Raw genomic sequence first — 27,481 nt, 5'->3', positions numbered from 1 at the left:
AAGTCCAATGATACCATCCATTAGTCCCAAAGTTTCCAAAAGCATCAGAAATATTGATTCCCAAAGAATAAATTAGTGTCCTAAAATAAATCAGTCTAAAAAATATACATGTATCGCATCTACATTACATGGTATAAATAGCTATGCACATAGCAATAAGAAGAATGAATCGAAGAACAAAGTAAGTCATGAATCTCCAAAAATCAGTGAGATGTTCAATGTTTTTTCCTGGATAAAGATCAGTATTAGTTTTCTTTTTCCGCATTTAGTTTACCTGGCATCAACAACATAATGCCGTCTTCATGTGGCGTAAAAAGCATCGACATTGATAAAATAGGCAAAATAATACATAACAACCATAAAACTTGATATCCAGAAAGAATGGGCGGTAAAAGCAAACAGAAGCTGATAATAAAAATAAAAGATACTGACATGCAACTTGCTGCATAAAACGCAAATGCCATACGGACACAGGTAAGCAATCGTCGGGCATCACGAATCAACTGTGTTACAGCATAAAGACTGGTTTCGTATTGCATAAACAGTCCACATGGTAAACTACATAAAGATGCTCCCACTGCCAAAGGAGGCTGACGATCATTCGTCGATAGCCTACCTTTGCTTTGAGCCCGTGTATGCATAGGTTCCATAGCAATGCCTACATCAGACTTTATGAAAGAAGTGAGTAATTAATGATAGATCAAAATAAGCTTACCAGTGCAAAAGATTCTGTATTCTTTGTATTCAGAGCATTTCCAATACTACAGACAACTTCACCATTTTCCTGAAAGATGCGAATCATTTCTTTAATGGCGCGAGGAGTACATTCTGCAAACAAGGAGACATGGAGAGGAATATCATCCACATCTTCTAAATGAGGACGAATTTCATCAATACCTCGAGGAAGTTGCGCTTTGATGTCATGCGTTTGAAGGTATCCGTTTCCATTATTCTCGTCATCAGGGTTAGATAACAAGATGCAGCTGTTCCAGTCTGTTTCTAGTCCAAGACGCTCTGCAAAAGCTATATTGGATACATATGAATCGAATCAAGCGCATTAAATTGATTTTACCTTTGGATTCTCTTTCAGCTGTAGGTGAAAAATAAACAAAACGTATACCAGCAAGTCCCAAATCTTCAATGAAATCAACTACATTCTACAAAAAGAAATAGAGTTAATGCATGGTATTGCTTACAAAGAGACACATATACCTGTTTTGGTTGATGACACATAGCTGTCATACCAAGAAAGATTTGTCCTTTAACAACTTCTTTATAAAAAGTAGCTTCTTCTTGTTCGTCCACAGGATCATCTTCTTCAAATGAATAGTCACTTGAACCAGTTTCTGAAGAAGAAGAACTATTGCTGCTGTCGTTGCTGTTACTGGATGATGTGTGCTTGTCGTGTGTCCATTTTTTTTTCTCTTTTCGAACAGAAGGTAAAGAAGGAGATTCTGAAGAAGATTCGCTACTGCTTTCAGACGAACTACTATCTGAACTAGGTGGTTTATAAGGTAAGACAACAAAGGCACAGCCGGGGTCTTCATCTTCATCATCAGAAGGATTTAGGAAGGGAATACGGTCATCATTGACTGTGTTGATTGGACGATATGCATAAGCAATGCATTGCATATCATGGACAATTGCATTCTGAAAGAAATCATTGATTTTCTTTTCCATCTATAGAATAGTGAGCATTGCTTTCTTTTATAGAGAAATAGTTGCTACATACTGTTTCACTCATGGTCTGAAGTGAGTTACCATCCCAGTAATCAGAACACTTGTCAAGGACAAGCGAAGGGTGTCCATCTGTTAAAAGTTGATAGCTTCTTGAGGCTCTTTCTTCAAAAACAGTAGAGAGTGCATTGGGCACTTCAAATTGATAGTATTTGCTGTACTTGAAGCGAGGCGTGTTCAAGATTTCATGGTAAGGTGCAAATGTATATATTTCAGCTCTTAAAGCGAATGATTGAAGAGCTTCTTCTCTAAAACCAATGCACTTTCCTAACTTACAAAGACAAGCTATACAATCAAATGAGTTCATCTAGTCAATATACTCATATAAAAAACTATACATTACACTGTCTAGCAGGAGCGGTTTTACCGTACACATGCAACTTGGAACGTCTTCTATGATATTCTGATCTTTTACGGCTTTGGACAACACCACAGTTTGTATTCAGCATAAAGTTCAGCCCTAAAGGCTTTAAACATCTATACACAGAAGAGTCAAAACCATATATCTGAATGTCTATATCAACATACGGTAAATACTGTTCCCAATCCTGATCCTCAAATTTGAGGCCTGTTTCTTGATCAGAATCCTCTTCAACATCCAGAAAAGTAATGTCTTCTTCATTGTTAGGAAACATAAGCTGCTCTACAGTGGGAAAAGGCTATTCAAAACCATTAGCACAAGATCAATGTTTGTTTTTAACATACGTTGGCAATGGTGCCTTCTCTATCTAAACAGCAAATGACTGTAGTACTTCCAAGTGATTCCAATAGATTAGTTGACCTTGTAAGTGATAGTCGATCCCATTTTGTTAGCAAAGACAAGAACCTGTCCCAAACAGCGTCTATTCAAGTAATTATTCATTCGTGCTATCTTACAAAGGTGCTTACTTGGACTTAACTCCAAATCTTTTGTAGGTGGTGGTGCTTCTGCATCAAATTCGTCTACTTCATCATCATCTTCATATTCTGTTTTGGATATCTGAAGTGCTTCAAACAAGATAAGTAGCTGAGCATTACCAAAGCTACGAGCAATAATCCACATGGTTGGTATGCTTAAAGGCAAAAGAGGAATAATAGCATAAAGTGACATGGTGAACACTTCTTCCACTAGTTGATCAACAGGAAAATGATGAATAAGTGTGCTATGAAGACCAAAGCGCAGGAAATTAATCAAGAAAGATACACCCAGCACAATCCAGATAATATAACGATACAGTATACGGTTGATCACTAATGCCTCATTTTGAATTACAGTATTGGGTCTCTTTTGGTTCAATGCTCGTCTCATATTCTTTTCTAAGGGGGATTCTAACAAAATAAACTGATGTCGGCCACGAGATCGCATGTATTCTTCCATAAGCCCAGAGGGTGGTGGTATGCCAAAGAAAGAAGGCTTAAAGGCTTGATCTTTAGCAATGTAGTACTCTTTTGTATTTAAAGGTGGTTCACTGTTACTTGAGCTACTATCACTGCTATCTTCTTGCCTCTTGACTGAGTCATCTTCATCTGAATGAATTGTCTTGTGCATGTATTTCATACGTCCAGGAGCAATATCACCATATAACATTTCAACAATATCACCTCCTACCAGCAAATTCACTGGAAAAATACGTACAACACCATCACGAACTACTTTAGCTACAGACATGGAGGGTATAAAAGGGATTTTTGTGTCTTGAACCATATTCATGCCACTTCTTTCCAAAGCACCAATGATAGTGGATGCCCTGTCTGTCATTTCTCTGCATGTCAAAATCTGTTCTCTATAGAACACATAGACATTCCAGGCTGAAATAACAAGCAGTAAGATAGCTTCTACTAATAGTCCGGTAATGCGATATTGGTATGGCTCACTCTTCAAATAACCAACGATATAGAATACCAACAAACTGAGTCCAATAAATGCAGTCAAGAACATAGCAGGATTGAACAATACATGACGAATATCTTTTGAAGAGTGTTAATAAACGATTAGACTATGCTCTCTATTACCAATGTTCTTATCAACGCGAGCCCTTTCTTCATCAATAATGCTGTTTGCTAAATACAACAGTTTACTATAGACCAATGAAATCAATACTCAATGACACACACATATGGTATTCTCTACCTTAAGGCTTCTTCACTGGATAATCCTGGATGTCTGTTTGACTGCAGACTTTCTCTTCTACTCCATGAATGTGACTGTAGATTTGTCTGTAATACACGCTGTGTTCGCTTATGCAATCTGCGAGGTACAGACCTTCTTCTATAGCCACGGTAACTTCTCTCATTGTGTCTAAGCATACGTTCGCGATCTCCTCTTGGCATTTCATCTACTAAATCATCATCTTCCTCTGTATATACTGTGACCATTGCTTTACTGTCAGTGAGCATGTCTTTCTTGCCATCTAATGGTCTTCTGTGGTGTCTACGATGATGGTGTCTGCGTCTTTTGGCTATGTTATGACGATTGGGTGTATTTTTGGTTGAATCAAGGTTATCGGTCGGATTCACACTGTTCAGGTGCATGCTCGTTTGCTCATTTTCCCCTTCCTCATCAGCATCATTTTCAGGTGTAGATAAGTCGCTTTCAGGGTGAATGTTGGGTGAGGGAATCATCAGTGATGAGCCCTGATCTGCGTGTAACGAAAACAACTTTCGTCGCTGTTGTTGTTGTTGGGTAGAGATAGACTCAGTATCTGATTCACGTCGAACAGGCGTATAGCAAAATGCATAATCACTTTCTGACTCATCGTCTCCTGATCTTAACAAGTGTGCAACCCCATTTTTCTCCATGCGACGAGGCATGGAGCTGCCATGATCAATCACAACTTGTGCTGATACACTTGAGCTGGATGAATCTGTACTGCTTTTAGACGATTGGCTCGATATGCTTTTGCCGTCACTATCTTTTCGTTTGTGTCGATGGCGCTTTGATTTGGTGGTTTCTTGTGGTTCGTCATTGACGTCTAGCAAGAAAAAAGTAGTGCCTTCTTCATCCTTGACTGGCTCGGGATGAGCAGTTAAAAGTGCTTCAGAATTACTCGATTCTAAGGAGCAGTGTGAAGAAGTAGACATGATGTAACGCGTCTCTTCTTTATTTTCTGGATCCATGAGTGAATGCACGGAGAGTTTTTTTTATATATCAATTTGAGAGAGAATGGGCTTGGAGGTAGGGGGGAGATAAAATGTATGATTCAAAGTCAGATATCAGATCATCCTCATAACATGATATGAGATGCACTGTCTATTTCAAAACGAATTTATACTTATTTTTGCTCATAGCAAATTATCATTGGTTCTTGGTCATAGGTTTCTTTAGAATTGAATATTACAAGGCCAAACGAAAGAACTATTCAAGAATAGATATAGTTTTGGTTTTTCTTACAGTGAGATGAATTCTTTTTTGGTCAGAGTGATCTATTGAAATACTGTAGGCTGACTATTGAAACCAACACTTTTTCTGTCTGGATAAGTTCAAGTTACTTTGCTTTAAAATTCATGCAGCTAGGTGAAAGGCATTGTTGTATCTCCGATATTCTGTGCCACGGCTCAATAAAATCATAGAGTGCTAAGGATTCGTTGGTTCATTGAACAAGAGAGTATTCAGGTAGTATTTGAGACATGCTCAATTACTATGTAGATATATTCAGCCTTGACGTATACTAAGATATCTTCTTATAGAAAACCATAGCTATATTTTGCTTCAGGTGATAATCATAGCGACACTTTTTTTTTTTGTCAGTAAGCAAGCTTATACAAAAATTTTATTCAAACATGTCTTAAAAAGTAATACGATATGAGGAAGAAAAAAAGCGCAATTCTTAAAAAGAGAGAGAGAGAGAGAGAGAGAGAGAGAGAGGAGAAAGAAAGAGAGAGAGAGAGGAGAAAGAAAGAGAGAGAGAGAGGAGAAAGAAAGAGGAGCAAATGCTTTCTTTAGTAGGAGAAAAAATTCAAGAGGAGATTATTGTGTACTACTGGTTCAGAAAAAAAAAATAGTGACTATTGTGATAGAGAGACAATAAAAAAAAAATAACTCTCGGACACCCTGCTTCCTCCCCCTTTTTTTTCATTCTTCTACACTTTCACTTTATGGTCGACTCAAACAAACTTTCAGATAATGACTTATATGCTGCTCTAATGCTCTCTAACTTATTAGACACTGAACAAGAGATGTCAACATTACCTTCCTTAGCTAAAGAAGACCATATAATACCAGTAGAGGATGTGATATGGTAAGTAGACAAGAAAACAAAACAAAGAACATAATTAAATGATATATATAGTTTAATGCTTTCTTTAATCATAGGGTTCCTGCTGACAAACATCCTCAAATTGCACCCAACGAATTTGCTAATTTCATAAAGACACATGGTGCCAACATGCCTACAAAAAGATCGTTAAGTCTACACCGTAGAAATTCAATTTTATCTCAATCTGTTGAACAAGACGAAGAAGAACAAGAAGAGACGCTCTCTTTATCCGAAAAAAAGAGAATATTCCTAGAGAAAGTGATGGAAGATGGTCAATTGAAAGGTATAGCCACTTCAAGTTTAATTTGTTAATCATTCTATCTAGACAGTCAAGTATTTGATAGGAATTCAGTATCTACAGACGACTCTCGTATTATTGCACCCAGAACAGACAAATCATTACTTCGACGATCTGCGTTTTCTGCACGGGGTCGTAATCGAAAGAGCAGGTCAGATCTGCAAAGACGTTCATTATCGCAAAGAAGTCCTAGTCATGAAGACAAAACTTCAATCAAATCCAACAAGACAAATACTTCATGGGATAAATCGGTTGGTATCAGTCTGTTTGATCAGCCTGTCAATATGAGTGAATGGATAGATTTAGGCAGTGCAAGTCTTGAGTCAAAGGATTCTCAAAGGGGTATTCTTTCACGTGTGCATGATGCGGAGTCACAACTTCTCTCACAGCAACAGCAGCAGGAAAAAGAAGAGCCACCACCTAAGCGACCTGCTATCATTCGTTCAGAATCAGTCATTAAACCAGAGAAACGCACCTCTTGGTTTGGGGGATTATTTGCAGACAAAAAGACAAAGAAAGCAGAAAATCCCTTGTCTGGATTGGCATCCCTTTTTACACGCTCACTTTCACTAAAGAATATCAATAATACACCCAAAAAGAGGTCTAGTAAATTAGCCCTACTGCCTCCACCACTAGCAGAACACACTTTTTTTAACCCATCTCGCTTACCATTGCATGTGGAACGAGCTATTTATCGTCTGTCACACATGAAATTGGCAGATCCTCGAAGGCCATTACGTCAACAAGTCTTGATATCTAATTTAATGTTTTGGTACCTTTCTATTCAACAGACAACAGATTATCAGGAACAGCGTGTAGAAACAGAATCACCTCCTATACCAGACACGCATCAAAAGAAAAATAAGATTCGTTTCAAGAAACCAAAGCCTAATCCTACTGTACAATTCAATTTGCCTGTTATACCAAGTCACCAAACTGTTCCAGACGATGACGAAGATAATGTGCCTTTATTTACTTATATCTCCTCATAAATAGACCTCCTATTTTTCTCTGATTTATAAACCCACTCAAAATAGATTGAATACTAAAATTAGAGAGAGCGAGAGAGAGATGTCAATATTGCATCACATAAGCTACTGTTATTCTGTCAAAACCGAGAAAAACTGAACATTCCATTCAGTGAGTGCCACAAATAAAGACTTGCCTAAACAAGAAACTAATTCTGAGTGTATAATAAAATCTTAATTTTTTTCTTTTTCTCTTTCTTTCTTTCTCTCCTGTTTTTCTGTGTATATAAAATGGGAAACAATGTTTCGACCAAACGAAACTTAAAGAAAGATAGGTCGAATAAGACCAAAAGTATGCCTTTGCCTCCTCGTATTGAAGTTGCTGAAAATGAACATTCGACCAACACTGCTCACTCTGTCAATTCTATTTTGCTTACTTCTAAAAAAAACAACACAACCAATAATACCCTTGCTCAACTTAATCCCGATTACCCACTTTCTAATAACAATAATAACAATGAAGATACCATTCCCCGGGGAAATGATCCTTTCCAGGGCAAAGTAGAAAACCTTCATCAACACAAACTCTTGGCGGCTTCTGATTTCTGGCCCCCTCAACAACAACAACAACAAGCTCAGCCCCAAAGAGAAAATGAGGATTATAATCAACTTACTGTAGGCTCACTTAATCAACTCACTGTGAATTCAATGGCGAGTGACTACTCTTCTACTACAAACATTGACGAGTATATCCATCGTTTGTTAGAAGCGGGTTATGCATCCAAAGTGTCTAAACAACTCTGTCTCAAGAACTCTGAAGTAACAGCCATTTGTCGTGCTGCCATGGATATTTTCCTAAGTCAACCTGTAATGTAAATGATAACACAATTGCTCGTTTTTCTTTTGTCTTTTTTTAGAAAGAACAGAGACTAACATAATCATAGTCTTTATTAGAACTCTCTCCACCTGTCAAGGTTGTAGGTGATACGCATGGTCAATACACTGATTTGATTCGCTTATTTGAAATGGGAGGGTTTCCTCCTACCAGCAACTATCTGTTCTTGGGTGATTATGTTGACAGAGGCAAACAAAGCTTGGAGAATATCCTCTTGCTCTTTTGTTACAAGATCAAGTACCCCGAAAATTTCTTCCTTTTACGAGGAAACCACGAGTGCGCCAATGTGACAAAAGGTACAATTTTGGATTTCTATAGCGTGTTCTAAATTAATTGGGATTATTTAGTCTATGGATTCTATGATGAATGCAAGCGTCGATTGAGCCCTAAAATGTGGAGAACATTTGTAGACGTCTTTAATACATTGCCTATTGCTGCTCTTGTAGCAGGTAAAATCTTTTGTGTTCATGGTGGTCTATCACCTTCTTTGCATAGTATGGATGATATTCGAAACATTCAGAGACCGACAGACGTGCCTGATTATGGTTTATTGAATGATCTCTTATGGTCTGACCCAGCTGATATAGAAGGGGATTGGGAAGACAATGAGAGAGGCGTCTCTTATGTCTTTGGCAAGAAGATTATTAATGAATTCTTATCCAAGTATGATTTAGACCTTGTTTGTCGAGCACATATGGTAAACCTTATTCCGATTATTATCTATCTGACTGAATTATTAGGTGGTTGAGGATGGTTATGAGTTCTTTTCGAATCGATCCCTTGTCACTGTGTTCTCTGCTCCTAACTATTGTGGTGAATTTGATAATTTTGGTGCTATCATGAGTGTGAATGAAGAGTTACTATGTAGTTTTGAATTACTTACACCAGCCGATCATCCCTTGGCTAAAGAAAGACTCAGGCAAAGCAAGAATAGCAAGCGTTGATACCTTCTTTATATTATCTCATTAGAATAATTTGCATTTAATCGTCCTCATAAGTAATAAACAGTCATTTGCTGTATGTAAATGACATAGTGAACCAATCAAACCCTTTTTTCTCTCTTTTTCTCTCTTGTATGCTAAACCAAGTCATTATTCCTGCGCATATTTTTCATTTAATATTGTCTCATGCTTATTCAACTGAAAATGTACACTATAAACATACAAAGTCGTTATTTATTTTGTTTCTTTTTTCTTTTCTTTTTTTTACTAGGAAGAGATCATTGGTATGCTGATTGGGCACTGGGAGGTAGTTTGATGATCTACAACGAACTTCATCTCATTTGTCTTATAGACAGTACCTAGTAGCAACCCCTATTTAAGTGAAAAGACCGTTGGTAAAGTAAAGCATATCTCATTCCTGACTCGGTCAGACAAGCGAAAAGATCGTGTTGAAATTGCACCCGAGAGTTTACACTTGGCTGCCCTAGAAGCAGAAGTAATCTTATCCTACTCGCTATCAATCAGAGCATTAATGCAAATCTAGGAATTTAGTAAAAAGAGCAACTTTCCTATGATGGTGATTGGTTGGGTAAGCTTCTTATAACTATATGTCTTTCTTAAACCACACCTACAGTATCATAGTCATCCTCATATCACTGTATTCCCTTCCCATGTGGATGTAAGAACACAGCTATCTCAGCAGTTAATGGATGAACGCTTTTTTGGGGTCATTGTATCTTGTTTTGATACCCATCATGATAATGTAACAAAAAAAAAAAAGCGTTGCTACAAACAATAAGACTTATAGGTTCAATAGACTGAAAAGATACAAATCACTTGCTTTCAATCACAATTAGACCAGGAGACCAATACACCCAAAAAGGTCAATGTGCCTATCTTGATCCAACCTTCCACTAATGATGTCCCAGAACTGTATTTACGCTTACCAGAACATATTTATGAAGAATACAAGAAAGAGTATTCTACTTCCAATGACCGTATTCAATACGATCTAAGGTCTTCTAAACATGTAGACACAACCAGTCTACCACATACAATGACTCAGATGTATAATGCTGGTGTCTATGGTCAACTTGTAACAAGTTTGATAGACAACATGATTGTGCCTGCTACACATACGCTTGATTTAAAAGCAATTGAATTGGATAGACAGGTAATGGTTCTATAGTTGTATGGGAGGCATTAAGTATTTCTTTATAGATTGCAGAACTCAAGAAACAAAAAGAACAATTGCTGTCCAATTTATCAACCACATCCAACAGAAAACCGGACAATTATTTGATACAACTCTAGTCATTTTCTTTTCTTTTCTTTTGCTTATGAACTTTTTAAATCAAGATCAAGACAATTCATTAAAGATTGCATGGCAAGTTGTCATAATAAAACAATATGGATTTAACAAAATATAAAGGAATGCAGGAACATTAGGTGTTCATGGGAGAGGAAAAAGAATGCTTAAAAAGAACATCATTGTGTCCTTCAATGTGCCTAAATTATGGTAAATAGTCTAATGTAGACTAAGCGATTGATTTTATGGATAGTCAACTAGTGAGCAATGAACAATGCATCATCTCACTTGGCGCAAAAGCATGTTTATTGTATGGCGCATCCACTATCATGAGACAGCAGTCTAATATTCTATATGGTAAAGGGCATGTTGTAATCGTATTGCTCATAAGCATCTAGAGGACACAGTTCAATTATGCAAGAAACTCAAAACTGGCTTAACTCGTCCTGAAGTCAAACCAGATATTAATCTAGAAAAGCTTTTTGCAAGGTATCTTTTTTTTATATTGCACCAGTTCCCTTACTCATGCCATATAGTGAAAGTGCCATTACTTTATTAGAAGAGCGTGATGATCTACTGGTGTTTAAGAGCAGTATAAATGCTCCTTCTTTTTCAGATTTGGTATGCTACTTGCGTTCAACATATTGAGACTAATGATAAAAACCCAGTTTGATGGTCATAATGCTTATTCAAGCCAACAAGATCATAATCTACATCAATTCGAAACGGACCTCTCACCTTTGCTTAGACTTTCTTCTATGCATATTGACGAGTCAAATTCAGGATTGTTTCAAATGTTAAGGGATTCAACTATAGAACAACCAGTCATGTTTCCATTACAAGCGATGATAAACCTACGAGACGAGATGGTTGACTTTGGTTTCGATATGGATGATCATGACCCAATGCAAGTAATTTACAAGTAATTATCAATAGAAGCTTATTTGTTTTATTTTAGTCATGATGAGGGCCAAGATTTCACTGAAGCCCTTGAAGAGAACAATGAAAACAATAAACAAGGATTTCGCCTTAGCACAGAAGCATACGATACTATTTTCGACCTTCCTCATGCCTCCAGGGATCCTCTGTTAACAAAGAGTGTAACTGCGCACTCTCCTTTAAACAAGGTATATAGGAATGCATTTATCTCTAAAAGAAGGGATTTAATACACCTTTTTATAGGCGACACTATCTCCTCATCATTCGAGTCATTCTCCTGCAACCAGTGGACGAAATCGTAATCCAAGTGTGAGTAGTCCCCCACCTCTTATTCGAGAAGAAGACGAGGAGAGCATTGCTTCTATGAACACAGAACTTTATGCCTCTTTGGTCCCTGAAGACCATCCTGACAGAATGTTCGTGTCCCCTATTCCACCTACTTTGCATCGTCCTAGAGCGGTTAAGCGCATGATGTTGAGTCGAGCACAAGATACCGTCCTGTCATTTGATGAATACCAAGCCACAGACCGTATCGTGACAAGCGGAGTACCTCAACGAAAAAAGGATGTTCGACACTGGATTCGATATCCATCCATGATCACAGTTGAAAAAGGAGTAGGCATGGCAAGACAAGTTGGAGCACTTCTTAATTCCAACCGAGTCTATGACAGGGACCCGATAGTAACTATATTTATCCATTCAAAAGAGAACAGACACTTACCCTTCTTTTTCAGGAATTTGGCCGCACGGTGGAGAAATCAAGGCGATTTGACAGACGACGTGATGGTCTGAATAGTTGGTCACAATCTCCTTCTGCTTCTTTTATAGGTGCTTATCAGAGCACTGGCGTCTCTGTTCGGTCCACATCAGGTAAGTAGGCTACACTTGTGTCTTTGTGGCTTATAGATTGATAGATGTACATACTCCTGAACTGCACAACATCAATTTAGACCTTGGTGAAGAAGCCAGCATGAACTTATTGTAAGTGCATTTTTTTTATATTCTAAGAGCATCTTTGTAGGGGTAACTCATTTTGTGTTCTCTCTAGACAGGAGCATCATCAAGTGGGTTGGCAATTTGACGATCAACAGATATCGTACGGTGACAATATGGATATCGATTACGGATTTCTTGATTTTGGTAAGAAGGCAAAAATGGAATGGTGCCATCACTCATTCTCTGTTTAGATGGTCATCAACTGAATCTAGAGGAAACAGAAGAACAAACCAATCAATTTCTCGAGTAAGACAAACTTATCAAAATCTTATTTTTTTTTATTTAAATGCTCTAATAGCGAGTTAAAATCATTGGGCGCCCAACAAAGGATACAGCTGGATTATTTACTTCAATACAAAACTCGATCTGAAATAGCCAGAATATTTTCGCATGTTCTTGGTATGTAGTTTAAGCTTTTTTGTAATATACCTTTTGTTTGTTTATGTTTACCCCTAACATCATATTAAAATAGAGCTAGCTACAAAGGGGAAAATCCGAACATTTCAGCCTGAGCCTTATAGCTCAATTGACATAGAATTGATTCATATATAGCTCTTTTTTATATATGTATATATCACATTGATCAAAATCAGGTTATCGTATTTGCTTGATATTATACAAAAAAATATATATAAAAAATAAAATAGAAAAAAAAAACGTAGCATGTTATCACAACTGTCCATATATATATATATAAATTCTAAATCTTTTGGGGGGTTTGTGGGGGAGAAGAAAATCATAATAATAAGCTTTTTTTGTACAACTATCAAAAAAAAGCATGGTTTTAAGAGAGAAAGAGTGAGAGAATAAAAAAAGGGGGAGGGAGAAAGAGTAACGAATGAATGGAAAGGGTGATATAGAGTAAAACAACTAAAGATTACGATAACGTCTACTTCCAGAGTTCTTCAAGGCTTGAATGACCGGACTCAATCGACAAGAATCTTCCATACGTAGGTGACGTTTCAATGCATCTGTTCTGGCAAATGCTTTTGAGCAACTTAAACAAGAGTATGGTTTGGCTCCTGTGTGAACTCTAATGTGTCGTTGAAGATCATGCTTTCTTGCAAAGCATCGAGAGCACAAATGACAAACAAAAGGCTTATGATCTAAATCGTTCAATCGTTTGCAGGACTTTTTTTGTTTGACTGATCGGTTGTTGCATGGTTCAGGTGATTGCGATGGTGGTAGTACTAACGCATTAGTAAGTAATGGTGTAGTTTCGGACGAAGTGATTGACAAAATAGGATAAAAATCAAGAGAAGGTGATGAAGAACAAGAGGATTCATACGTGACTGACGGGGAAGAAAAGTAACAAGAAGACGAGACCACGTTTTTGTCCATGAATTGTCCAGAGTAGTCATGAAAGACGGTTTCTGCAGGATAAAAACTACTTGCCAGTAGTAAATTATCTTGCTGTTGTTGGTATAATGGGTTAAACGAATGATCAAAGTAAGTGAAATCAGATTCTTTTGTAAGAGGCATGTTATGAACTGGCTCTAAATAAGAAAAGTCTTGATACATTTTGTAAAAGGAAATTGATTGATAATTAAGAAATAAAAATAAAAATATTTAAAAATAAAAAGCCCTTTATATACGCAAAAAAAAAACTAAAGAAGACAACGGTTTAAAGAGAAGGCATCTCAATATATAAATAATTTGTCCTACAAACATCAGAGATGAATTGCCTTTTTTTATCAAATTTTCTGTCTTGTGTAGTTGTTCCTCCTTTTTTTTATTTATTTATTTTATTTTCATGATGTCTCTTTTTTAACTTTACTGCCAGGAGTTTGTAATTGATTGGCTGCACAAAGATTCATGCGAGAAGGGGAAATATGGGGGAAGGGAGAACTAATTCATTGGTTGCATTTCTCTTTATTTTATAAACATAAAAAAAGCTTAAGTAAAATAACCTCGATCTATAAACTTTATATCTTTCTTTTTGGAGGAGAGGCCGTAAAGAAGTTGTTATGCGGGGAGTTGAGAAAGATGAGAAGGAGAAAAAGCTTCTAAGCATATGTTACTTTTTAAATGTATAGTCAAATGGTTTCATTTTATCACAAGATCAGGCATGATTGTTTTAAATGAGTCAGTATGGAAAAGGCAATAATTAGAACATTATGGAATGTTATAGCAAAAGATAGCCATTTTCATTTGATCTGATTTCTCTCGATGAACGAAAGTTAGGAGTTGAATAGAAAAAGAAAAGAAAAGAGGAGAAGATTTTCCTTTCCAAATGAAGGGACCCCAAAATTGCGTGTGCGCAACAAAAGTTCATGCTCCAGAAAAGAAAAGAGAGGAAGGGGTAGCGGGGGAAGAAAATAAGAATTAATGACACAAAATTCCCCTGTATGATTTACTTAACCAAAGACTCGGTGTGATTATATTACTGGTTATATTCACAGAGTTTATAAGAAATAGAACATTTGAACAAGTCAATCACAGAAGACTCTTTATTCCGTCTCTTCCTTTATTTGGAATAAAAGTAAAATAGAAGTATTAAAAAAAACCTGTTTTTAGTTCTCTTGTATTCTAAATGTTCGCTGAAGAACATCTTGTATCTTTCTCGAAAGATTTGACAAATAGAAAAGAACAAAATAATTTTTTTTTTGGTTCATTTGCGCACCTGCTTTCTGCGACATTTTAGGAAATCGCCTCTTTCTCCAGTATAAACGGAGACTTCCGTACAAAGCATCTTATTTTTAGATTGTCAAAATACATCGCAGTGGCAGCATGGCGATTGGTATCAACATAGCAATATATACTTTTATGGATTAGCACTCCAAACAAAAGAAAGATGTATGGTGCTTCACTTCTTTTTTTGTATATAAGCGCACCAAAATTAGAGCTGTAAAACATAGCTCAAAGCAATTTGGCCGTAGCGATGAGGTGGTATCAGCTCAAGTGATGTCATTGCTATAAACTCCTTTGGATACACATTTAATGAAGTTGCATTTATGAAAATAAGGTTTTCATGCTTTTCTGTAAGCAAGTGTTGTATTCACGAAATAGGTTAACATTTCTCTTTTTACTTGATCGATGAGCATATGAATATTAAGGATGTAGATCCCTTCAAACTTAAAGACATTCACTCTTACGTCAGTCATGGAGTAGCTATAGATAGAAAAAATCAATCAGTAGAGTTTTATGAAATCTTGTTCATTTGACATATATGAAAAGAAAGATGCTTTGAGTCTAAAGAATAAACCAAAGATAGTAAACGATCCAGACTCTTCAATCCAAGTTGAAGATGGCCGAGTAAAAGCAAGCAAAAGTACGAAAGTATGTCACAAAGGTTAATTTATGAACTGACAAAAAAAAAAAAAATCTATCCCTTATCATATTTTTCAACCTTGCTTGGGCAAGTTGAAGAATACAACTCGGATATTGATTGCGCTTTCATCGATCAATCAAGGCTTCATGTGGATTTGAAATGAACCCACGAGAAACTAAATTCAAAATAGCTAATACCATCCATTTTCTTTTTTTCAAACAAAAAGAGTCCTGAAGAAGCTAGAGACCAAGTGATGTTAAACAGACGAAAAAACCCACTCAAAGATATACTAGTCACAGTGTTCTCCAGAAAATGTCAATCGCTTAAAGGAAGAATTGCGATATAGTGTTTGTTTTTTTTTTTAAAAAATGTAACATCACTCTTAAAAAAGTTATATTTATTTACCATAAAGTTCTAGGTTGTTTTACATAGAACCAGAAAATTTTGAAGTGTTTGTTTACCTTCTTTTTAGCCTCTTTGAGTCACCTTAGCACTTGCATTGTCACTTCACAACTTCCCCTTTCGTTTTGACAAATGGATCGACAGAAAAAAATCATTCGCTTAAAAGAATAGTGTATTAAGGAAACGCCAACAAGTTTTATATTACTATTTATTTTCTTTTTTATTCCTTTTTTTTATTCCGGTGTTTCTAATATCATGGTAATTATTGTTTACAATCTCTCTTTTAAAGAGCTTTTTATCTTTAAAGATGATTTTATCAAAGAGAAAAAAAAATTGGAATTAAGCAGTGGCAGCCTTGAGCTCAGACTCGACATCTTTACCGGCAACCCAAGCCTTAGTACACTTGGCCATAGTACTAGAGGCACGAGAGATAGGGTCAGTACGGTAAAAGTTCTTGATGACAGAAGTCATGATTTCACCAGAGCTTTGTGCATTGGGCTTGCGTTGAGCAGCTAAACCAATTTGAGAGATAGAGGGAGTTTCAATGATATCGTAACGAGTGAGAGCTGGACTGATATCAGAAAGTCTAGAACGGATAGAGGGAAGATCGTCATAAGGAAGAGTATGGCCAGCAACTTCAGACAAAGCACGGATGATCTTCCAATCTTCACGAGCAGCAGCAGGAGGGTTCACACCAGCACGCGTGATTTGTGTACGACCTTCGGTGTTGACATAGGTAGCATTCTTTTCTGTGAAAGCAGAACCAGGGAGAATAACATCGGCATATTGAGCACCAACATCACCGTGGTGACCTTGGTAGACAACAAAGGCATCCTTAGGAATGTCAGCAGGTGTGATTTCATCAGCGTTCAAGAGATAGATGAACTTGACGGGTGTAGAAGAAGCTTCAGATGAAGTAGGGATAAAACCAACTTCGTAAGCAGCAGTTCTGCTGGCAGCACGTTGTAAGACGTTGACACCGTTCCAACCATCTTGGAACAAAGTGTTCTTGAACTTATCAGAGAGTTCAGAGACCTTGGAAAGAAGGTATTCACTGTCCTTTGAGTTTTCAATCACACTAGAACCAACGACAATCATGGGCTTCTTGGCTTCACTGAGACGCTTAGCGAAAGGATGAGAACCATCCAAGATCTTTTCAATGTCCTTGGAGTTGTCACCAATGTGAGCATATTCATAGTTCAAGTCATCAGCTTGACCGATCAAACCGAGGTCTTGACCGTTGTGAAGGAAAGCCTTACGGAAACGAGTGTTCAAGATAGGAGCTTCATGACGAGGGTTAGTACCGATCAAGAGAACAACATCAGCTTCTTCAGCACCAGCAATGGTCGTGTTCAAAGTGTAGTTGGAACGTAAATCAGCATTAAGGGCAAGAGGCTTAGAGCCATTAGGAGCATCAATAGTCAAGTTGTCAGAGCCAGCACGGTTAAGAAGATCCTTAAGGGCAACCATGGATTCAGCATCAGCAAGGTGACCAGCAATAGCCTTGGCAGAGTTACCTTGAACATTGTTCAATTCTTGACCGACACGCTTCAAGGCCTTTTCCCAAGTGGCAGGAACAAAACGATCGCCGTCACGGATCAAAGGGGTAGTAAGACGTTGGACCTTAAGACCATCATAGAAGAAACGGGTCTTATCAGAGATCCATTCTTCATTGACTTCTTCGTTCAAACGAGGGACAATACGCATTACTTCAACACCACGGGTATCGAGACGAATGTTGGAACCAATGGCATCAGAAACATCAATGGTTTCGTACTTCTTCAATTCCCAAGGTCTGGCCTTCATGTTGTAAGGCTTAGAAGTCAAGGCACCCACAGGACAGAGATCAATGACATTACCAGACATTTCAGAGTCAATGGTCTTTTCAATATAGGTAGTGATTTGCATGTCATTACCTCTACCACTGGTACCGAGCTCAGTGGCACCAGCAACTTCGTTAGCGAAACGAACACAACGAGTACATTGAATACAACGGGTCATTTCAGTGTTGATAAGAGGACCAAAGTCCTTGTCTTCAACAGAACGCTTACCCATAGGTTCAGAGAAACGTCCACGATCAGCACCGTAACGCATACTTTGATCTTGGAGATCACATTCACCACCTTGATCACAAATGGGACAGTCCAGAGGATGGTTATAAAGCAAGAATTCCATGACACCTTCACGGGCCTTGTGTACCAAAGGACTGTTGGTCTTCACCTTCATACCAGGCATGACAGGATAAGCACAAGAAGCAACGGGCTTAGGAGCACGTTCAACTTCAACGAGACACATACGACAGTTACCAGCAACTGAAAGACGATCTATGTAATAAAAAGGTTAATTTTGTTCTATCTTTTTCCATCATCCAATGTTGTTATTTCCGCATTAATCGAGCCCATTCACGCACGCACACACACACACACACACACACACACATTAGAAACCCCTCTCTCTCTCTATGCTCTCTCTCTTTCTCTCTTTTTAATAAGTCGCTATTGACACAATCTCATACCATGATAACAGAAACGAGGAATCTAATAAACAATATGAGTCAATGTCATTACGAAATGCGCAGAATAAAAATACGTACATCAGCACCAGCCTTTTCACAAGCTTGGATCAAGGCAGCACCTTGTTCAATCATGACAGACTTGCCATCGATAAAAACTTCGACTTCTTCTTTAACATTGGTTGATGCAGTGAAAGCACGAGCTATTTTCGAATGTAAATTAACAAGGGGGGGTTTCAATAGGTTGAATGTTACCTCCAGTCTTAAGAAGGGTTGGTGCTCTACGTGCTACGCTTGTCTTGTTAATGGCGCGCAACATACTTTTTTTTATTATTGGAGTGGGGGGTTTTTATTGAAGAAAAAAAAAGAGAAGAGAAGGGGGTAAGCTCACACACACAAAAAAGAAAAAAATTGTGCAGTCGAAGAAAAGAGAGCAAATAAACAACTGGACTTTGAAAATTAGACCCGACTACACAGCACCACATACTACACAGCTTATAAATTCAACCCCTTGTTGTGCTCCCCGCACAGCTAAAAGTTTTGGATGTTAAGACACCGCACCAACAGTGATAGCACAATAGAGTGACGTAAAGCCTTCCTTATATCACCCACTTTAAGTAACATCGACCAAGTTTGTGACTTTTATTTAGTACATTTCTAAAATAGTTAACAAAAGTGCATCTAAATAAACATTTCATTTCAATTTTATCCAACAGTGTTATTATTATTATTATGAAGAAGTACTTACCTTTACCTACAACCATTGTAATTCATGTCATTGAGAACTACAAGGAAGAGATCAAAAACTCTGAAGCAGTGTTTGGTGTCAAATGGGTTCACAAGAGATGTGTCACCAAGAAGGACAAAGAGCAATGTCTGCTTAGATCTGGAGAAAAACAAGTAAGAGCTGACACTGCGAAAGACGGTATCAATGCCAAGACTAGAGACTTGCAAGAAAACCAGATATCCTGGGCTTTTGAAGGTACCTTCCTTTGAAAGATAATCCAAACATTGTTCTTAAAGCAGCATAATCATGCAATTTGGTCAGCTTGAAGATTTCCAACATCTTTCTCTGTTGAAAAGCACCAAACTGTTGATTGAGAATAGATTGCTACAGAAAGAGAGGCGCTAGAGTTTCTATCCAGAGAAATTTCAGAGATTATATCCAAAAGGACTACCAACAAAACAGTTCTTGGATGTGGGCAGAATGGGACCTGAAGAAAAAAGAAGAGGAAGAAGAGAAATATATTAACAATAATGTCTTAGTATTAATGGTGGCATTAGAAGCACTAGGATGCTACAGTGTTGCCTCCTTCACCACAGAAGAGGTAGAGAATAATGTCATGATAGGCTGTTCTTGTGCTGATTTCAATGGAACCAAACATCTTGCAAGCACATATATCTGTTGAAATGCATCGAACCTATCATTAGTATCTATCAAGATATGTAAAATCGTCAGGAACGTATTTGATAGTAATACTCGGATTAAGCTAGTTCTTTGACTGCTTCTGGTTTAAGCTCTTAGCTTGTTTCCGATGGTTTTGAGAATGTGAAAGCAGTGTTCAACGGCTACATGGATGATCCTCACAAGCAAAGAGATCTTTCAAATCTAGTCTTAGCCATCTGAATGATATTTTGATTCCCACTTCTGAATGCTCAATCTCGTCTAACTCATTTCACTACACAGCGTAAATAAATGTTTAGTACTGGAACCGAGATGTTAATGCCACACACAACAAAAGAAGCAGCTTATGTGAATATATTCGTTCGGCTTATGACAACAACAGCAGACCATAACAGCTTTTAAGAGGCCAAGGTGACCTAGGTGCCATTAGTAACACCTTCCTAGGTTGAGTGGTAAGTATATTCTCTTTCAAGAATAACAGTCACTAAGGCCAATGTCATCTTTTTTTGTGACATATTTACGTACAGCCTTTCTAAAGCTTTGGATGGATGTATGCTTTAGAAGACAAACAGAATATCATTTGATAGACTCTTGTTCTGGAGTTTTTAATTCAGTTGGATAGCAAGTAGTTGCTATTCATTTGTTATGTTCAAGATACTCATTCCAGGCGCAAAGAAGCAGTGAATTCAACAGTCCTCTGTTTGCACAGAATTGAGTTTTGATTTTGCATAAATTACTTTACACGTCTGGACTTCTTTTTTTTTCTTTTTCTTTATGAATCAAATGACAACTAGTGAAAATGAAGAGAAGGATTTAAAAGAAATCTATCACCCTAATCCTCAGCTAGAAGGCTGGGTGATTCGTTGGATGGCTATTCCAAGATCACCTTTATCAGATGTGCTTGAGAAGCGATTTACAAACACAAAACCAAAAGAGAACGAAAAAGGAAAAGAAAAGGAAACAAGAGAGTCAGCAAGACTTGTTGCGCACTCTTTAAGTCTTGGAGGCAGCCTTTCTTTATCCGGTCTTGGTGAAAAGAGAGTCAGGATGCCAATTCATGAGAGCTTAAAATCTGGCTTTCAGAAAAGAGCAAAAACAATGATCTCATCATCAGCTTCATTCATTGATCCAAAGGCTTTCTTGTCACAGGTCAGAGCACCTGAATTACAGCCCAAGACAACCTTTCGTTCTACCAATAAACGACAACCAAAATTAACGTATCGACCACCAAGGAATATGGCATTGTACGAAGCATTATCTGAAGAACAAAAGCAAATCCATGATTATGTTGTCAATGAAAAGAAAAATGTCTTTTTTACTGGTTCTGCAGGTATTTATAACTGTTAAGGATACCTTCGTTTGGCTTATGCAGTTTTTAAGGCACTGGTAAATCCGTTTTATTGAGATGCATTATCAATACTTTACAAAGTCAATACGATACAGATGAAATTGGTATTACTGCAGCTACTGGTCTTGCTGCAATCAATATTGGAGGTATCACACTTCATAGGTAAAGTTTAATTGACAAATAGGTGCTTATACTTAACAAACAAAAATACAGTTTTGCCAAGATAGGTTTAGGTGAAAAAGATGTGTCTGCTTATGTAAAAACTATTTGTCAAAACCGTGCAGCAGAAAAAGATTGGCTTAGAGTAAAAGTATTGATTATTGATGAAATATCCATGATTGATGGTCGATTGCTTGATAAAATTGAAGAAATTGCTCGCCGTGTTCGCAGAAGGGAAACACCTTTTGGGGGATTACAGGTAAAAATTGTATAGGACGACAAACTCACTCAACTATGACAGGTTGTTATTTGTGGTGATTTCTTTCAATTACCTCCCATATGTAAAAAGGGCAATGCACAGTTTGCCTTTGAAGCCAGATGCTGGAATAAGATTATTCACAAAAATATCAGCTTAAAGCATTGTTTTAGACAGAAAGATTCAAGTAAGCTAACTCTATCTTTTGATGTGCTTTAACTCTTTTAGAACTGATTGAAATGTTGAATGAAATACGGGTTGGCCATGTATCAGCAGAAACAGAAAGAATCTTCAAATCACTTAATAGAGAACCAAAAATTATAGAAGGTGTTCATCCTACAGAACTGTAAGTAGTCTATTTGAAACGTATCCTTACTGACACTGTATAGATATCCTACGAAGCGTGAAGTAGCACAATCCAACAAGAGAAGATTAGACCTTATTAAAGGAAAAGAATACTTATACAAGGCTAGAGACTCAGGGCGTACTGAGTATCTAAAAGATTTTAAAGCACTAAGCGAACTCACATTAAAAGTGGGTGCACAAGTGATGCTGATCAAAAAACTTGAAGCCGATCTGATTAATGGTTCACTTGGTGTAGTTACTCGATTTGTAGAAGAAGAAGGACTATCAGAAGCATGTCCTGTCGTCAAGTTCACGAATGGAAAAGAAAAGATAATCAAGAGAGAAAAGTGGGAAGTCAATATTGCAAATGGTAAACATGGTCATAGTATCCTAACTCAAACTAATACACATTACATAGGTAAATATACAGCATACAGAGACCAACTTCCTTTGATACTTGCTTGGGCACTTTCGATACATAAATCTCAAGGACAGACCATTGAATATGTCAAAGTTGATTTGGAGCATTCCTTTGAAGAAGGACATGCTTATGTTGCCTTATCAAGATCAGTCACAATGGAAAATCTTCAAGTACTCAACTTTAGCAAAGCAAAAGTAACAGTGAATCAAAAAGTAGCAAGATTTTACAGAAGCATGACTGGTCAATAATAGCTATTTATTTAATCGTCTTCTAATTCTGAATCTGTGTCATTGTTAGACTGAAAGATTGACTTTTTAGCCCCCTGTGATTTTTCTTCTTTTTTCTTTATAACATTGGCATGAAGTAGTTTCAATTCAAGTGAAGCTGTTTGGAAACCATCCGAGTTACCCAATTCATCAAAACCCACAATTCTAAAGTAAAGAGAGTATGTCAGTGTTCTTCTTTAACTTGCTCTATTATTTTACTTTGTCTGTGCATAGCCATTCACCCATGCCATAACGCAAGGCAGAACTCGGATCTGAAGTTTCTCTACCAAAAAAGGTGCATTTTGGACGTCAATCTTGATAAAACGGGTATCATAATATTTCTTTGCTAGTGACTACAAAGACAATGAATCAACACACATACAGGCACAACTTGTTCTTACCTCTAAATGTGTATCCATAATCTTACATCTTCTAAAGTCTCTATGATAAAAGTGTCCCACGACGTACTTTTCAGAAGTAGTGATGTCCATGAATTCCTTTTCTTTACTGATGTCTGTATATAAGCCATGATCATTTTCCGCCTGAGCATTACGTCTATTCAGTCTGATGATGGGTTAGGATAACTCCTTGCTAGTTCAGATCCTTACTCATCTTGAATCTCTCTGATTCTTCTCTCTCTAATAGCAGAGACTTCGGTATCTTCTTCATTCTCGAGTTCTGCAAAAAGTTGCTCATCATCAGAAAAGTCTTCCAAGTCGCGTCTATAGACAAGCACGTTAGAGTCTTTTGTTTATGTTGAATAGAGATAGTCTTTACTTAGATGTCATGAAAAAGAAAAAAAGGGGGAGAGAAAAGCTATATCGGTCACTGAAAAAAGGTCTGTACCTGAGCACGTTTTAAAAAGGCAAATTAAGTTTATTAAAATAATCTACAAGCCGCTAGCCTTCTTGTCTTCAGTATATACAACGACATTTTCCTCAGTAAGCATTGGGTTCCCTACAGTCGTTGGTAAGTTGGGAATACGTTTGCCTGTGATATCACGCCAAATTTCTCTAAAGATATTGGCAATCGTATGTCTGGCTTCAAAGACTGGATAGATACCAACAGCAATTGTACTACAGAACACCCAAATGATAGAAACAACAACCCAGCCTGTAAAGAAAGATTTGGAAAAGACGTATTTAGAAAAGAACATAGGTAAGGGCCAAAGCACAAATAGAATCAAGGAAAGCGTAAGACTGGAGATTTTAGCAAAACGAGAGGATTTGGCCATGGATGCTTCTTCTTCATTCTTGTTTGTGTCTTCTAAGCTTGCTTGAGCATATACTTCATCAAAGTCGCCAGCGACTTGCTGTTCTTGGTTTGAATCATCCACCTTTTGAATGTTTCGTGTAGCATCAAAACTAAAGTTATCAGGCTTGATCAAACTGATGGTCACAGTCACAAGAATAGGCGAGAATAGAGCTACCAAGTTACCAGACATCATGGGCATATTCTGAGATGTTGTATTCACCGTGATCGTACCATACATACTCTTTGTCACAGCAAGCCAGGTGCTGATAGCAGCACAGAAACCAAAGATGGGAGATACAATAGCAGCCAATTTTGATTGCTTACTCCATAACAAAGTCAATGCAAGTGGAGCAACAGCAGAAGAAATCAAGACGCCCATAAGAGTATAAAGGTAGCCCAAATTGATGCCTGTCAAGTTTAACAAGATAGCAAGCACACCCATCAAGATGCCAAAGACAATCACAATGATATGAGAAAAGCGGACGACTTCATGGCCTTTTGCTTCAGGACGAATATAAGTGCGGTAAATATCATAGGTAAATACAGAAGAGACAGCGATCAGTTCAGCAGAAGATGCACTTGTGACAGCCATAAACACAAGCACAAGGCAGGCAAATGCTCCTGCTTGTCCGAGAAGTGCAGAGGCTACATCAGGCAAGACAAGACCTTGGCTGACAGCAAATGGTGTAAGATTGATATTAAGTGCTCTTCCTGCTAAACCCATGGTAGTGGCTAATGCAAAAGGGATAGCAAACCAACTGAGGCCACCCACCAAGTAAGCCTTCACAGCATAATGAGGATGAGCTGCGATAGCACGTTGCCAGTAAGCATTATCTAAAAAGACAGTACCAAAGTTACCTACAATATTGATAATACTAAAGTTCAATGGTCAGTCAGGTGTCTCTCTCTCTCTCTCTCTCTCTCTCTCTCTCTCTTTCTTTATATACCCAAAGATAAGTGCTTGAAGAGAAGACATCGTGACAAGTGATCCATGTTCATTGTCTGCAATAGGCGTTCTTTCTGAAGCTGCTACCAAAAGATCATACATTGTGCCAATAGACCCAATTTTGGGAGAGGAGCAATAAACAGTAAAGACGAAAGAAATGATGATAATAAAGATTACTACTGTATGTCTGTACAACATATGAGTTCATGTTTTATCTTGGGTCACTTACGAATAATCAGACATAAAAGTAGCCTTGATACCACCAAATAAAGTATAAACAATGACACCTAGTGGCAACAGCATACAAACAGCCACAATATGCATACCTGTCAAGTAATTGACAACAGCACTACCACCCAAAAGCAGCATGGCTGTCACAATCTAACTGGTATTAGCGACTATCTTATGGATGATGTTGAACTTACAATGTTGGTGATAAGAGAGAATATAAGATAGACAATATGGGCACCTTTTCCGTAACGAGCCAGCACGACTTCCAAAATGGTATGCGCGTTTGGAGCACGGCGCTTTAGTTCGATAGCCAAGACAGCAAATAACAAGACTTGAACAACAGCACCAGAAGCGTACCAAATAGGACCCTATAATTTGAGTCAACATCTCTCCATAAAAAAAAAGCATTTTATTCTCTTACCGAAACACCATATTTGTAAGCAACTTCTGTACTTGTTAATAAGGTGGCCTATATGCATGCGTAAGAAATGAAGGATACGATTAAAAAAAAAAAAAAGAACTTACAGCCCATGTCCATGAAGAGACAATGGCACTAGCAACGAGACCGGTCTTGACTGTACGTTGAGCAGTCATGTACATTTCTGATGTTTGAACTTCCTTTAAATAACGTTGACAGAGATAAGTAATGCCTGTCATCATAAGTGCAAATAGAGCACCAAACCTATAACAATTGAAACAATGTTATTTCAATTATAGATCAAAGCTTATTTACCCTAATACTACTCCATAACCAGCACCTAATTGAAGTATGAGCATATCATAATGTCAAGTAAGTTTACCTTGTGATAAAATAGCCATTGCTTTATTTATATATAAGGAAAAAGAATAACCAAGAAAAAAAGTTGATTTTTATATCCTTATAGATCATCACAACAATACATTTTTTGTTACACGTAGTATTAGCTTGCAAGATAAGAATGCTTCGAGTGTTCACAGGCAACGATAAGTAAACAGGGAAAAAAAAAGTGATAAGATGTTTACTGACTTATTTCGTTTTCACAATACACAATAACACACCGAGATAAGATAGCCCAGTCTGCAGACATATTCAATCATGCTTATCGAAAAAATGACTAAAAAAGGGAATTAAAAGATAATCTCATTACACAAAAAACCGAATTGACCGGATTAATTTTTTTTTCTTTTATCTAGTTCAAGTTTATTAAAGAAATGGATAAGGGGCAGTTTATTGAGAAGCTTCGAAAGCAGCCTTGGCTTCCTTGATCTTGGTAAGACGTTGCTTCTTGTTGAGGGCAACAGCTCTGCGGTAAGGCTTGGCGGGCTTACCCTTCTTTTCAGTGGGCTTGTGAGAGGGATCAGCACGGATAGCTTCGTGAGCTTCGGCGTACATGTCTTCAACCTTGTCAGAAGTGATACCAGCCTTGATGAAAGTAGAGAATTGCTTCTTGTAACGTTCTTCATCTTCTTCTTCGAGGTATTCCATGTATTCAGCGACGTGAATACCGTAGATGTAGTTACGGAGGAGTTCATCATCGTTGGTCTTGGATTCGATATCGAAACCAGGGAAACGGTTACCACTGTGGGGAACAAAGATACCACCATCAGAAGCACCCTTCATGGCACCAAAAACACGAGCACCAGTGGAGGTACGGGCAAGACCAACATCGAGGAAAGCCTTGAAGGGACGAGGAGCATCTTCAGCGGCTTCGATCATTTGGACAGTGCCGTCAGGTTCAGCGAAACCTTCGTACTTATCAGCAAGACCGAGCTTGGCAAGAGTACGACGAGCAAGGAGGAGACCAGTGGCATAAGCAGAAGCCCAGTTGGTCAAACCACCCTTGACACCGTAACGAGGGAGTTCGTGAGCGTAAGCAGCAGCAAGGACAAAGTCACCTTGGAGCTTAGCGTAGATGATTTGACAGATAATGTCCTTGTTGGTGAAACGAACAACCAATCTGTACTTGGGAGAGTTGTACTTGTTCTTGGCTTGAACGACGAGTCTCTTACGAGCATAGTAGTCGGTCTTACCCTCTGTATATATGGATTAGTTGTCATTCGCCATTAATCATGATGTTTACCTCTTCTTCTACGGTACTTGACTTGGTAACGCTTGAAGTAGGCCTTGTTCTTCTGTTGCTTGACGAAAGGCTATAATGTAAAATGTCAATGATGCTGTCTATAAAATGAGCAATAGTGACATGATCCATCCATCGACGTATCCACAGTTAAACATTGTCATCCATCTAATATCTCGTATAATCTAGTCCAAGCTGCTTTCGTTTCAATGGATGGATCTATGCATCCTTACCATTGCGACTGGCTGAACTGGTTAAAGGAAGGATTGCTATTGTGCCTTGTGTGTTGG

General features: G+C 37.7%; 12 protein-coding genes across 12 annotated transcripts; 6 read left to right on the top strand and 6 right to left on the bottom strand.

Moving 5' to 3' along the window:
* Positions 1 to 124: 124 nt before the first annotated feature.
* Positions 125 to 4,797, bottom strand: B0P05DRAFT_582779 (uncharacterized protein; the record flags this gene model as incomplete). The annotated part of the gene is made up of 12 exons (XM_051582198.1): positions 125 to 228; positions 275 to 668; positions 716 to 1,023; positions 1,073 to 1,157; positions 1,213 to 1,680; positions 1,733 to 2,022; positions 2,081 to 2,214; positions 2,266 to 2,396; positions 2,443 to 2,579; positions 2,626 to 3,684; positions 3,730 to 3,794; positions 3,848 to 4,797. 12 exons carry the CDS (start codon positions 4,795 to 4,797, stop codon positions 125 to 127), a joined length of 4,125 nt encoding a protein of 1,374 aa, XP_051439883.1.
* Positions 4,798 to 4,934: 137 nt separating this feature from the next.
* Positions 4,935 to 5,398, top strand: B0P05DRAFT_521998 (uncharacterized protein; the record flags this gene model as incomplete). The annotated part of the gene is made up of 1 exon (XM_051575928.1): positions 4,935 to 5,398. A coding segment is annotated over exon 1 (160 nt), but the record flags the coding sequence as incomplete, so codon positions are not given.
* Positions 5,399 to 5,811: 413 nt separating this feature from the next.
* B0P05DRAFT_607925 (uncharacterized protein) lies at positions 5,812 to 7,496 on the top strand (the record flags this gene model as incomplete). The annotated part of the gene is made up of 3 exons (XM_051583368.1): positions 5,812 to 5,954; positions 6,029 to 6,255; positions 6,298 to 7,496. The coding sequence occupies 3 exons, from the start codon at positions 5,812 to 5,814 to the stop codon at positions 7,260 to 7,262; spliced, it is 1,335 nt and encodes a 444-aa protein (XP_051439881.1). The 3' UTR covers positions 7,263 to 7,496.
* An 11-nt stretch (positions 7,497 to 7,507) lies between these two features.
* B0P05DRAFT_521990 (serine/threonine-protein phosphatase PP-Z) lies at positions 7,508 to 9,180 on the top strand. The gene is made up of 4 exons (XM_051575927.1): positions 7,508 to 8,105; positions 8,183 to 8,429; positions 8,481 to 8,830; positions 8,874 to 9,180. Exons 1-4 carry the CDS (start codon positions 7,530 to 7,532, stop codon positions 9,075 to 9,077), a joined length of 1,377 nt encoding a protein of 458 aa, XP_051439880.1. The 5' UTR covers positions 7,508 to 7,529; the 3' UTR covers positions 9,078 to 9,180.
* A 165-nt stretch (positions 9,181 to 9,345) lies between these two features.
* Positions 9,346 to 9,873, top strand: B0P05DRAFT_460819 (JAB1/Mov34/MPN/PAD-1 ubiquitin protease-domain-containing protein; the record flags this gene model as incomplete). Its single annotated transcript, XM_051574033.1, has 4 exons — positions 9,346 to 9,381; positions 9,427 to 9,570; positions 9,619 to 9,663; positions 9,709 to 9,873. Coding segments are annotated over 4 exons (390 nt in total), but the record flags the coding sequence as incomplete, so codon positions are not given.
* Positions 9,874 to 10,030: 157 nt separating this feature from the next.
* Positions 10,031 to 13,029, top strand: B0P05DRAFT_11594 (uncharacterized protein). The gene is made up of 14 exons (XM_051572974.1): positions 10,031 to 10,461; positions 10,507 to 10,593; positions 10,637 to 10,740; positions 10,782 to 10,872; positions 10,920 to 11,004; positions 11,052 to 11,290; positions 11,342 to 11,510; positions 11,566 to 12,003; positions 12,057 to 12,192; positions 12,237 to 12,303; positions 12,371 to 12,462; positions 12,510 to 12,564; positions 12,617 to 12,717; positions 12,791 to 13,029. The coding sequence occupies exons 1-14, from the start codon at positions 10,268 to 10,270 to the stop codon at positions 12,868 to 12,870; spliced, it is 1,938 nt and encodes a 645-aa protein (XP_051439878.1). The 5' UTR covers positions 10,031 to 10,267; the 3' UTR covers positions 12,871 to 13,029.
* On the bottom strand, positions 12,952 to 13,923 carry B0P05DRAFT_521954 (uncharacterized protein). Its single transcript, XM_051575926.1, has one exon. The coding sequence runs from the start codon at positions 13,837 to 13,839 to the stop codon at positions 13,189 to 13,191; it is 651 nt and encodes a 216-aa protein (XP_051439877.1). The 5' UTR covers positions 13,840 to 13,923; the 3' UTR covers positions 12,952 to 13,188.
* A 2,243-nt stretch (positions 13,924 to 16,166) lies between these two features.
* On the bottom strand, positions 16,167 to 18,967 carry B0P05DRAFT_521953 (G subunit of NADH dehydrogenase). The gene is made up of 4 exons (XM_051575925.1): positions 18,759 to 18,967; positions 18,585 to 18,706; positions 18,507 to 18,528; positions 16,167 to 18,315 (listed from the first exon to the last, which is right to left on the bottom strand). The coding sequence occupies exons 1-4, from the start codon at positions 18,820 to 18,822 to the stop codon at positions 16,331 to 16,333; spliced, it is 2,193 nt and encodes a 730-aa protein (XP_051439876.1). The 5' UTR covers positions 18,823 to 18,967; the 3' UTR covers positions 16,167 to 16,330.
* A 268-nt stretch (positions 18,968 to 19,235) lies between these two features.
* Positions 19,236 to 20,130, top strand: B0P05DRAFT_567774 (uncharacterized protein; the record flags this gene model as incomplete). The annotated part of the gene is made up of 3 exons (XM_051581155.1): positions 19,236 to 19,485; positions 19,611 to 19,831; positions 20,029 to 20,130. 3 exons carry the CDS (start codon positions 19,236 to 19,238, stop codon positions 20,128 to 20,130), a joined length of 573 nt encoding a protein of 190 aa, XP_051439875.1.
* A 2,560-nt stretch (positions 20,131 to 22,690) lies between these two features.
* Positions 22,691 to 23,537, bottom strand: B0P05DRAFT_11245 (thioredoxin-like protein). Its single transcript, XM_051572967.1, has 5 exons — positions 23,481 to 23,537; positions 23,312 to 23,425; positions 23,105 to 23,267; positions 22,923 to 23,056; positions 22,691 to 22,868 (listed from the first exon to the last, which is right to left on the bottom strand). The coding sequence occupies exons 1-5, from the start codon at positions 23,489 to 23,491 to the stop codon at positions 22,697 to 22,699; spliced, it is 594 nt and encodes a 197-aa protein (XP_051439874.1). The 5' UTR covers positions 23,492 to 23,537; the 3' UTR covers positions 22,691 to 22,696.
* A 55-nt stretch (positions 23,538 to 23,592) lies between these two features.
* On the bottom strand, positions 23,593 to 25,791 carry B0P05DRAFT_460555 (Sodium:solute symporter family-domain-containing protein; the record flags this gene model as incomplete). The annotated part of the gene is made up of 7 exons (XM_051574015.1): positions 23,593 to 23,955; positions 23,992 to 24,832; positions 24,905 to 25,090; positions 25,133 to 25,284; positions 25,329 to 25,502; positions 25,556 to 25,603; positions 25,660 to 25,791. 7 exons carry the CDS (start codon positions 25,789 to 25,791, stop codon positions 23,593 to 23,595), a joined length of 1,896 nt encoding a protein of 631 aa, XP_051439873.1.
* Positions 25,792 to 26,267: 476 nt separating this feature from the next.
* On the bottom strand, positions 26,268 to 27,475 carry B0P05DRAFT_10882 (uncharacterized protein). The gene is made up of 3 exons (XM_051572956.1): positions 27,425 to 27,475; positions 27,195 to 27,264; positions 26,268 to 27,147 (listed from the first exon to the last, which is right to left on the bottom strand). The coding sequence occupies exons 1-3, from the start codon at positions 27,425 to 27,427 to the stop codon at positions 26,342 to 26,344; spliced, it is 879 nt and encodes a 292-aa protein (XP_051439872.1). The 5' UTR covers positions 27,428 to 27,475; the 3' UTR covers positions 26,268 to 26,341.
* Positions 27,476 to 27,481: the final 6 nt, after the last annotated feature.

Source organism: Gilbertella persicaria, assembly GCF_025201335.1.
Source record: "Gilbertella persicaria strain CBS 190.32 chromosome Unknown B0P05scaffold_1, whole genome shotgun sequence".
Lineage (NCBI taxonomy): Eukaryota > Fungi > Mucoromycota > Mucoromycetes > Mucorales > Choanephoraceae > Gilbertella > Gilbertella persicaria.
The sequence above is the reverse complement of the archived record's forward strand: the minus strand, read 5'-3'. Positions and strand labels throughout refer to the sequence as shown.